This window comes from Castanea sativa, chromosome 5 (genome assembly GCF_040712315.1).
Source record: "Castanea sativa cultivar Marrone di Chiusa Pesio chromosome 5, ASM4071231v1".
NCBI classification, from domain to species: Eukaryota; Viridiplantae; Streptophyta; class Magnoliopsida; order Fagales; family Fagaceae; genus Castanea; species Castanea sativa.
This window is the reverse complement of record NC_134017.1, coordinates 65,245,401-65,256,956: the sequence shown is the minus strand read 5'-3', so window position 1 is coordinate 65,256,956 and position 11,556 is coordinate 65,245,401. Positions and strand designations below refer to the sequence as shown.

The 11,556-nt window shown below is 34.6% G+C and overlaps 1 protein-coding gene across 1 annotated transcript; it reads left to right on the top strand.

Annotated features, from left to right (window-relative positions):
* LOC142636108 (uncharacterized) lies at positions 1-5,835 on the top strand. The gene is made up of 8 exons (XM_075810187.1): positions 1-218; positions 334-427; positions 3,436-3,555; positions 3,707-3,755; positions 4,084-4,183; positions 4,253-4,314; positions 4,477-4,535; positions 5,361-5,835. Exons 1-8 carry the CDS (start codon positions 67-69, stop codon positions 5,463-5,465), a joined length of 741 nt encoding a protein of 246 aa, XP_075666302.1. The 5' UTR covers positions 1-66; the 3' UTR covers positions 5,466-5,835.
* The last annotated feature ends 5,721 nt before the right edge of the window (positions 5,836-11,556 follow it).

Genomic DNA, 11,556 nt, shown 5'->3' with positions numbered 1-11,556 from the left:
AAAAGAAAAGAGGAATAGAAGAGTTTTCAGAAATTGAAATCTAAAAAGCCTCTCTCAGCTCCAACAATGGCGGAAGATCTGGTGCTAGACACGGCGATCAGAGACTGGGTCCTGATCCCTCTCTCCGTGGTCATGGTCCTCATCGGGATCCTCCGGCACTTCGTCTCCAAGCTCATGCGCTCTAGCCAAGTTCCCGATGCCAAAATCATCAAAGAAGGGCAAGTCTAATATAAACCCTAATCTTTAATCTCTCCTTTATGTTATATGATTTTGATTCATAAGAATTGAGCTTCTGTGGTGCTAAATTTTTGTTTTTTTCTTCTTCTTTTTCAGGCAATTGATTGTTAGGGCTCGGAATTTACGTTCCGGTGCTAATTTTATTCCTCCTAGGTCGTTTCGTGCTCGCAGATTCTATTTCAGCAATGAGGTATAATTATGATCATTTGTATTTGATTGGTGATTGTTATTGTAATTGGTAATTAGGCATATTTAGATTAGGGAATGATTTGAGGTATAAATTGATTTCAGTACTGGGATGTTTGAGCTTAAATTGTTTGATTATTTTTTCTAAGGCTTCAGAGAATTGTTATGCTGATTGAATTCAAACTTAAAGCTCCTGAAGTTTTACCTAGTGAGTGGAGGACAGGTGTTTTAATACCGCGGCATATTCAAAACTGTGTGCAATTAAACTTATTAGTCACACTATGAAACTTTGGGAGAGACTGATTGAATATAGGTTAAGACATGATAGATAAGCATGTAAAGATCTTTATATAGTTTTTATTGACCTAGAGAAAGCATATGATAGGGTCTCTGGCGAGGTTATGCATTTAAGTTGATTAAGAATATGTATGATGGAGTCAACTTGTATGAGAATAAGTGGAGGCATCACAAGTGAGTTTTCTCTCATTACAGGTTTGTGTCAAGGATAAGCATTAAGTCCATATCTCTTTGTAAGAGTGATAGATGAGCTCACTAAATTGATTTAAGAGAAAGCCCTTTGATGTATGCTTTTTATAGATGATATAATTGTAGTATATGAAACTAGAAGTGAAGTCAATGCCAAGTTAGAAATTTGGCGAGACACTAGAATATAAAGAGTGACTGTTTTCGATAGCCTGGATCAATAATTCACCAAGATAAAGGGTTTGTAGAGGATGTGAATCATAGGATTAGAGCTAGGTGGATGACGTGGAGAAGTGCAGTAGGAGTGTTGTGCGATCCTAGAATATGTATTAAGCTAAAGGAAAGACTTTAATATGACTGCTATGTATGAGCTACAATGCTCTATGGTACTGAATGTTGGGCTATTATGAAGCAACGTATTCATAAAATGAATATAGTTGAAATCAGAATTTTTTTTTTTTTTTTTTAATAAGTAGCTGAAATGAGAATGTTAATTTGGATAAATGGAACAATAGGATTTGAAATGAGTAAATTTGCTTAAAGATAAGGGTGTCCCCTATTGTTGAAAAGATGAGGGAGAGTTACTTAAGCTGGTTTGGTCATGTTCAAAGGATAGCAATTGATGCACCAGTGAGAAAGAATGGGTTGATCCTAGTTGAGTGAACGAAGAACGTTAGAGGAATACCAAAAATAACATTAGTCGAAATAGTAAAAAAGGACATGCTTATTAAGAAAGTAACAGAGCGGTCTTGTACAATTTTGCTACAAACAGAGCGGCTTCTATAAACTCATCTTTGATATGCCAAGGAGCGGGGGATAGGAGAACTTGGGATGTTCGTTTCATTCAGAGTCCTAATGATTGGGAGGTGGATGTGATGGATGATTTCTTCCAATTCTTGGCATCCAATTTACCTTCAATGGCTGATGGAGATCGTATGAGATGGAAATTGATGAAGAACGAGGAGTTTAATATCTGCTCGTTTTATCATAAGTTACATGGTTCTTCAGTTATTACTCGTTGGAAAGGTATTTGGAAGGTTAAGGCACCCCGGCGTGTCTCTTTCTTTGTTTGGACAGCCATATGGGATAGGATTCTCACAGGAGATAACTTGCGGGGTAGGGGTTTTGATTTCGTTGACTGGTGTATTATGTGTCATTGCGGGGAGACAATGGATCATTTGTTGTTATATTGTGAGAAGGCTTATCGGCTGTGGATCATTGTCTTTAGTACTATTGGTATTTTGTGGGTTCCCTCACGTTCGGTGACAGATTTTCTAGTTGGTTGGTAGAATTGGTTGGGGAAGCATTCATCTCACATTTGGAATTTAGTTCCCTTATGCTTGATGTGGTGTATTTGGAGGGAACGAAATCAGCAGACTTTTGAGGACTTGGATAGATCCGATGACCAATTGCTTGCTCTCTTTTCTGGTTCTCTTTTTGATTGGTCTAGGGCTTGGGGACTCACATCTAGTGATTCTCTCCCTTTGTTCCTTAGCTCTCTCTTCCCTTGTAATTAGTGCTTCTTCTATGTTCTTGTTGTTCTCTCTTTTTTTGTACTTTTTTTTATGCTTTGTGCTAATTTGCATTTAGTAGTTCTTTGAATATGCATCTTTCTTACCTATCAAAAAAAAAAAGTAACAGAGCGTATGACTTTGTATAGAATAGAATGGCGAAAAAGAATAGATGCGGCCAACCTTGACTAATCTATTGAGTATCCATAGCCGACCCCCAAAAATTTGGGACTAAGGCTTGGTTATCGTTGTTGTTATAATTCACAATAGTTGTGAATATATGATGAGATGTGTTGTTCTTCTCCATTGTTTGGTGGGTTTAATTATATTAACACGATGGGCTGTCCAGTATTTGTTCTAAGCATGCCAACCTAGAACCTTGAGAGCATTGTCCAAGGATGCATTGTAGGAGTGGCTCATTACCTTCTGGGTGGAATTAGCATAACATGGGAATTCTTCTTAGCAATAATTTTTGTTGTTGGATAATGGTTAGGAGGATTTGAAAGGCATTACGGCCTTAAGATTTCCAAGGTTTTTAGCCAAAGCTTAGCTCAGGAACCTCACTAATCGTTGTATTTTGCTTGGTATTGCTACTACACACGACTTCGAGATCGAGAATCATGAAGATATTATTGAGGAATATCGCCAATGAGTTATAACTCTATTGGCCCCTCTTTCCCCTGCAAGTCTAAGGTGAAGGGTGAGTTCATGGGTTCAAGATCCATTGGTTGCATCTGTAGCTCACCAATAAATAAATAAATAAATTACTGAGGAACTTCTTTATCAAAATATTTTTGCTTTCCATTTTGGGCTTAAGATTGCCTTTTTCTAAACAATCTTTTGTATTTTTCTAAAGAGTAGAATAATATTGATCTAATCTGATTTCTCTTTCCTATAATGATTGTTTTTAGCGTGTGGTGCTGTCTATAAAGGGAATTCACATACAAGCTCGTTAATCTTCATTTTATTGCTGCTAATTAACTGATATAGAAGTTATATATTTGTTGCGACATGGCAGGAAAATGGGCTATTGCATGTTCCTAAGGGCCAGGCTCCAAATCCCCAGGCACAAATGTTCTCTGATCCAAACATGGCTATGGATATGATGAAGAAGAACCTTTCAATGATTATTCCCCAGGTATTGCAAATTGCATAGTTTTCTCTCCTTTTTTAAGACACTCTGATTGTTTATTATATAACTGTAATGTGGTGGTGCAATAGCTTGACCTTTATTGCTGTAATTACATAAATTAGATAACTGATTGTGTTTATACTTTCTTGTTGGCCAGACTCTTACTTTTGCCTGGGTAAACTTTTTCTTCTCGGGATTTGTAGCAGGTTTGTTTCTATACCAGCCTGTTAATTCCTCGATGCCCAAGTTGTTTCTTCATTTCATATTTTTATCTTGAAATAAATGAAAACGTTCTTGAGTTGCATGCTATTTTTGGTATCCTGCAGAGTTGTTAGGAACATACATTAATGTTTGCCTTTTCTGTCATTAATCCTGTTCTTTCGTGTTTTGTTCTTGCAAATGTTTGTTTTCATCCTCCTTTTCCTTTTCTGACTTATAGGGTCTCTCAGAATTCAGGCAGTTTTATCAGTCTTTACCTCCATAAATGGTCATTTATCGATGTTATGGTTATCTAAATGCCTCTCTTTTCTGCAGCTAAAATACCATTTCCATTGACTCAGAGGTTCAGGTCAATGCTACAGAATGGAATTGACTTGAGTACTGTGGATGTTAGCTATGTCAGTAGTCGCTCATGGTATGTGTCCAACTGGTAGCTTTCTGAATTTACCTTGGATTTCTAATAATTCAAAATAATTTCTTTCAGGTATTTCCTCAATCTGTTTGGATTAAGAGGTTTATTTAGTCTCATACTGGGAGAAGACAATGGTTAGTATTAATCTAGGGCAGTAGAGCACTTTAAATGTTAAAAAAAAATTGTTGATTGTTTTCAAATGATTGTGAAGCACTACTACTTTAACTCAGATTTCCTCTGATACTGAGATTTCTAGATGCACTCGCTGAATTTATGATATGTTGTTTCTGGTGCAGCCACAGATGACACCCAGCGTATGATGCAAATGAGTGGGTTTGGCTTTGATCCAACAAAGGTACAATTTTAGTTGTTTTCTGTTGCCTTTGTTAGGCTAAAGAAAGTTTTAACTCTTCAAGCTTTCATACATTGTTTTACAATACTCATGAAGAATGAGTTAATCATGGTATAATATTCACTACAGTACTTCTGATATTTACTACTAAAAATTTTAACATCAAAATCTAATACAATCTACAGGTTTAAAAAGAGAATTGTTTGGAAATATGAAATCAATCTTCTATCCTTGTACACTCTTTAATGTGTAATGTGTTATTTGTTTAAAACTTTTTGGGTACTTTGTTGGTTCATGTGCGAATGCAGCTATATTGCGTACCTCAAGTTTTTCAAACAACATGCTCATGTTCACAATTATTTCCGAACTCATACTCCATTTCCCTTGTTTATATATAATGAGAGATCAGCATGCATTGTCAGGGTTGTACCTTTGTTTATAGCAGCTGCTGGTCCTGCCAGTGAACTGGCCCCACTTAATTATGCATGCAGGCTCTCTGTGATAGTTTCCCACATTTATTTATTGCTCAACATGTACCCATAATTTGTGAGTGACCCCCCCCCCCCCCCCCTCTTTTTTTTTCGTTATTATGAAAAGACTTGTGTTTTAGGAGTTCGATACACAATTGTAAGAAACTTTTGTCTGGGATTTCAACCATTATTCTTCCCTACATACATATAGTACTGTTCCCTGTGAGGAGTATATGAAAATCTATTTTGTCCTTTTCTTAAGAATCATGGTAGTGGTAGAGTAGTCCGATCAGATGGTCATCACTCTGCATCATGAATGACTCCTAACCTTATCAACTTTATGTTATTTTCCTTTCAGAGCTTGGGTGCTGAGAAAGACAGTCTTGACATAGTTCAGCACGATTGGGCCCTACCAAAATTTGAGCAGCGTGCGGAAGCAGTATTGAGAAAAGTACTCAGCTGAAGAATGGAATTTGTTAATTCCCAGCTTGACAGGGTTACACACAGCACGGTTCTTTGCTACTTGTTCTTGTTTCCCAGTGTTAAGCTACATCTTGAGTACCGAGGGGGGCCATGCCCCCAAAACTTTTAGCCCCTCAAATGTTTTTAATCTGTTATAGTTGGATGCCTTCAAGAGATATTTGGTGGCCTCCCAAATTTTCTCAATTCTCACAACAATGTAAAATTATTAAGGGTTTTTCTTATCTCGACTGTAACTCTTCATTTAGTAATAGAAAATTTGAAGAACCCAAGTTCTCATGTGGAGAACCGAACAGTGCCACTGAATTACAAAGCTCATCGCTTAAGGAAAGCCTATTTGGTTTGCATCTGAATTATGCGTTGGCATTTGTGATTTTAATTAAATATGATTACGTCTAGATGATGGAACCTATCTGGTAAGTCCATATGGGTTCCTTATCTTCCCATGTGGGGGTCCTCAAGCATGTAACAAATTCGCTTGTTGCTGGGCCGCCTCAATAGCATTATTAGCACTCGAGACAAGTTAGGTTCCTTTTACATTATTAATTAGGAGTCACCTTCAAGTTAGATGTCCTTCAATCTCATGTCCTACTCACATTTATCCAATTTTAGCAATAGCTTTAACATCTTGTACTTGTAGTGCAGCATCTTTTCTTTTTGAAGTCGCGGTCATGGTCTCTAATCGCCAATCACTGCACCGGGTGGCTATGGCTTTGGGTCATGGTCTCTAATCGCCAATCACTGCACCGGGTGGCTATGGCTTTGGCTCGTTGACGTTTTGAATTGACGCACTTGCCTCACAAACATCTAATGCGAAGTTATTAAGAAGCCAAATTGCTCAAGCTGTGGCAAAAATATTCTGCTTGGAACTCAGCTGCAAGCTGCGTTCTTAGTGGGTACGGATGAGACAACCAGATTGGTAGTCTAATGTTTCAGTAAAATGTTCCTACAAGAAATTGAAATATAAGGAACTTTGGCAATGATTACATTACAAATATTGTTGGAGCTTGAGTAAATTCTAAGCAAGTTAGATTCAAACGACCTTCCGAAGTGGCTGCAACTTTGAATATTTCGAACCTCCGATTGATGATTGATATCTTCCATGGAAGGCCCACTTTCATTAGCAGCCCCTTTTACAACGGACCGTGGATGTTGCTATGTTTAATTGACAGGACAAAAGTGAGGGTTCGATTAACGATAAAAAAAGGAACACATAGAAAAGAAGAAAATCAATTGGTCGCAATTAAGAAGGAAGGCATGTTGGCAAAAAGCTAGCTGACGGGCCAGCCTAGATAATTGAGTTCTACTTTTTTTCGTGAACTACGGGAGCTTAAAATATTGTGGAAATACAATTATGGGAAATGGCCGAACACAAGCTGCTAAGATCACTCTAGATAATATGAACTTTTTCATAAAATTGATGTGAATCATAATATCATATACAGTAATATTTTTTAGATAATCTCATATACAGTAATATGAAGAGTGATTTGAAACACTCATCAATCATTTGATTCATGCATCAAATTCAGAGCATAAGGTCGAGTGATATACATATCAAATCCACACAATAAGATTATGCGACATGCGTATTCATAACAAATTAACAATTCAGAGATTATTTATAGTCACAAATTGTAGCAAAATCTATTTACTTAAGAATTATGATAGTTATTCATTCTTCATCTAAGTTCTTAAATCCTGTAAGACCAAAAATTAGTACTCTCTCCGTGTATTTTCTAATTTAACAAATAAAGTCTATTATTATCATATGAAAAAAAAAACCAAAATTTTAATTTTTTTTTTTACATATGCTCATTATTAATTTTATTTTTATCATAAACCGGTAATAAAATTTCAACTCAACATTTGTGAAAAAGAAAAAATGTATTAATTCATTGAACACAAAGATAAAACCACTGCTGGACTTTGGGGGGAGGGGGGGGGGGGGGGTGATCCCCCATTTTTTTAATATAAAATATTAGTACTATATATTTAGTACTGAGTGGCAATCCCCTTTTTTTATTATAAAATATTAGTGTGTGTACACACACACACACACACACACACACACACATATATATATATATATATATATATATGGGGAGGGGATCCCCAATTCTTTTAATATAGTACTATATATATAGGTTGGGTTTGGATTGCGCTCAAATGAAATTTCAGCACGTTTGATTCTCTATCAGTGGGTCTCGTGCACTGTTCACGGAATCCACGAGTTGTCTAATTTAGAAAAAATTTTATTAAATTTAGGTCCCACGGCACTATTAACACATTTAAAAATTATTTTACTACAATATTTTCAGTAATAAACGATATTAAAACAAACCCGTACTACTGAGTGGCAATCCCCAAATTTTTATTATAAAATATTAGTATGTGTACACACACACACACACACACACACACACACACACATATATATATATATATATATATATATATCTATAGTACTAATTTTAACAATTTTGTTTTATAAAATTACACACTTTGCTCCCGTTAATAATATCATTGATTCTTTTAAGAGTAATGTTATAGTCATGATTGTCAAAATCCCGATCTGGATCCTACGATCCTGTGATTTTACGATCTCATCTACCCAAAACGATCAGGATCTTTCAAGGATCTTTGTGATCGTTCAGGATCGATAGGATCGTACGATTTTGGCGATCCCAAACAACCTTAGTTTCTTGTAATTTTTCTTTAATTTGATAAAAGGCTCAACTGGACCTAAATGAAAAATAAAATTCCAATAGACCAAATTTTTCTACTCTAATATAGAGAGTGTGTCAGTTGGACCCAAATAAAAAAAAAATCCTAATAGAGTGTTACATTTTGAGATTTTTGGTCTCTTTAAATGATGTTTACAAATAGACGTAGTAATGTATGGTAATTATATCAATAAATGTATAATTTATATGATTATTTAACATACTAATGTGTAGTTCTTGTTTTTTTTTCCTCAAATAATGTAGGATCTTACAATCCACAATCCGATCCTATAATCTACGATCCCACCTACTTTCCACGATCTTATGTAGGATTTCGATTTTGACAACCTTGGTTATAGTTACAAACTTTTTTATAACATTTTTACAAATTATTGAGGTAGCAAATTTCTATTGATTCATTTAGGTCCACCGCTTATATCGTTTTTTACTTACCAACAACCATTCACCAAATCAGTAATTTGTAAAAAAAATTTATAGTTCTAGCATTTTTCTAATTTAAAATACCATAAAAAATTTATAGATTTAGAATCTAAAACAAAATATATAACGCTAACCAAAAACCACTCACCATGTTAGCAATTTGAAAAGTTTGTAACTCTAACATTTTCTTCATTTTTTTAGATTTAAATTCTAAAAATAATATATACAAAAGCAAAAAAATTAACCCAACAGCTAAAAATTACTAATAATAAAATTAAAAAAATATTAATTTCAATCAACCAATTTTATATAGCCAGTAGTAAAGCTGCCCTAACTCTAAATTATAAATTTTAAATTCTGGGTCCTTTCTGATTTGGACACATATTGAATCCAAATGAACTGGTGATCATAATATAAATCACAATCCTGGTCACTTCTTTAGCAATTTTCAGTTTTTACCGTGCTGATGTGAGTCAGTGAGAGTGAGAGTGAGATGCCAGCCTGATTTTACGTGTATACACGCGGGAGACATTTTAAATCAATCATAAACTCTGAAGAATCATTAAGAATCAAATTTTTGAAAAAAAAAGAAAAGAAAAAAAAAAGGAGAGAATCAATGAGAATTTTGACTATCCGTTGACTGGTGGGTCCCATGCAGGTTAAAAATTACTGGTTCTCAAAAAAAAAAAAAAACTCCTAAATGATTCAGCTATTGGACCAACTCTGTGAAAGTCCTTTTAGGTGATGATTCATCAGAATTCAGAAGTTTATGAGCGGACTTGTCTATCACTTTCCCCGTATAGAACTATGTTTTCATTTTTTTTTTTTTAAGATTTTATTGTGTCAATAAAAGCATGATTTTAGATTTCTCAAACACAAAAAAATTACATATTTATTAATGCAGAATATTATTAATGATAAATAAAAATGTGATTTCATTTTTTTATACAAAATAGAACTTTTACTCTAGAATAATTTAAGTATATGTATGTGAAACTCTCTCTTAGACACTTGAACCTGAATTTTTACCTCGCACTTCTCAAACATTTGTACTTATAGAATGACTACTGCACCAAGAACTTTGTAATTGTAAATATGTGATTTTATTGGTAGATCTATATAAAAATCAGTAAATGTGTTGTAAAATTCTTTGTGCAATCGTAGCATTGCTCTTGATGGTGTATAATGTAAATAAGGAAGAGCTTGTGTTTAATAGCCAGTGCTATTAAACATATTAGAGCATCTACACTAGCTCATGTAAAAACTTGTAAAACAGAAAAAACTATCAATTTTACAAATTTTGAGCAAAAAAACACTCACATCAGTGGATGTAAAAATGTTTAAAAATGTGAAAATCCATCCATGAGCTACAGTAACCGTGTAAATAAACACGGTTACTGTAGCTCGTTTATCCAATTTTTTAATAATTTCCAGTTCGCTCGTTTTTTTTTTCTCTCTTCTCCCAGTTAACTGCTCATCTTCTTCTTTTTCCTCATATGCACAAAAACACACCCACGCACAAACACCTCCACACAGATACACTTGCTCAAAAAAAAAAGAAAAAAAGACAGAGATACACAAACACAGAGCTCATGGATCGTGGATGGTCGATCGGAGCTGTGGATGGTAGATCGGAGCTCGGATCGAAGCTCGTGGCTTGGAGCTGTGGTGGATCGTCGGATCGGAGCTCGTGGCTCGTCGGATCGGAGAGGAGATCTGGAAAATGGGTACCGAGAGAGAGAGAGAGAGAGAGAGAGAGAGCAATTTCAGAATGGGTAAAGAGAGAATGAGGACGCGTATGTATAGTGGTAGTTAAAAGAGAATTAATAAAAAATATGATAAAGTTGATTATTTAATTAAAAGATAGGTTATAATAGATAAACTGATGTGGGTGTTTTGTAAAAATAAATGTGTAAAATAAAAAAAATAAGTTTTTAGTGTAAAAATAAATGTGTAAAATAAATGAGCTGGTGTGGATGCTCTAGGAGGCAAAAACGGTGTCCATATCCATGGGCCCCATGTATAGTTGTAACTTGTAGGTGTAACAGAACAGAAAGTCTAGTCTACCTCTACTCCTCTAGCATATACTATGTGGTCCCACGTTAGGCAATTCCCCGTGTAATGCTAGTGATAGGTAGTCGTCGTACTAGGGGCCCATGATGAAAATGGGGACCTCTCCACCGTCCAACTTTCCATCAACCTTTTTTCACTTTACAGATTTACGTTTATGGTAAAGATGGTGAAGCCCTTTTTGTGTAACATATAAAAACTCTTGCACTAACCAATACATTATATAGAGTATTTTAGATGTTGGATACGGCACGGTGGAGAAGGAGAATTCACTTTATATGGTTCACGAATCACGATGACACGGATCTCGATGCATTCTTTTTTTTGAGAAACAAAAAACATCTCGATGCATTCTATGTGAAAGTCCAAAATTCAATTTCATCTGTGAATGTACCATTATCGAAAAAAGAAAAAAGAAAAAAGAAAAAAAAAATTCTGTGTATGTACTAATTACTAAACTGTAGAGATCTACAATAAGCGTAATAAAATTATTATGACCAGCATCCTTCTTGGATCTCTTACGAGTAACTTATGGAATTGCCCTTGAATTTTGTGTAATTTGGGAGGCATAGCATAATGAGGGGTTGGTTGGTTTGATCATGGTTTATGAAACCATTTGTAAAAAAAAAAAAAATTTGAAAAATAATGTCAATCTTAGTATTAAAAATTTACAATCTACCATGAAAATGAATGTATATCATAGTAAAAATAATAATATAAATATATAAAATAAAAAAAAATTAATTAATTAATTATCTTAATTATATTTTTGTTTTATAGCCTTTTTTTTAGGAGTTTTATAGTTTTTTTTATAGCCTTTGTCAGAAACTTTTATTT

What these genes read in the sequence shown, in the direction of transcription:
- LOC142636108 (XM_075810187.1), top strand. Translation starts at nt 67, where the DNA reads ATGGCGGAAGATCTGGTGCTAGACACGGCGATCAGAGACTGGGTCCTG. An exon ending in CTTCTCGGGATTTGTAGCAG is followed by an intron (nt 3,756 to 4,083) that starts GTTTGTTTCTAT and finishes TCTTTTCTGCAG; the next exon opens with CTAAAATACCATTTCCATTG. An exon ending in TTGGCTTTGATCCAACAAAG is followed by an intron (nt 4,536 to 5,360) that starts GTACAATTTTAG and finishes TTTTCCTTTCAG; the next exon opens with AGCTTGGGTGCTGAGAAAGA.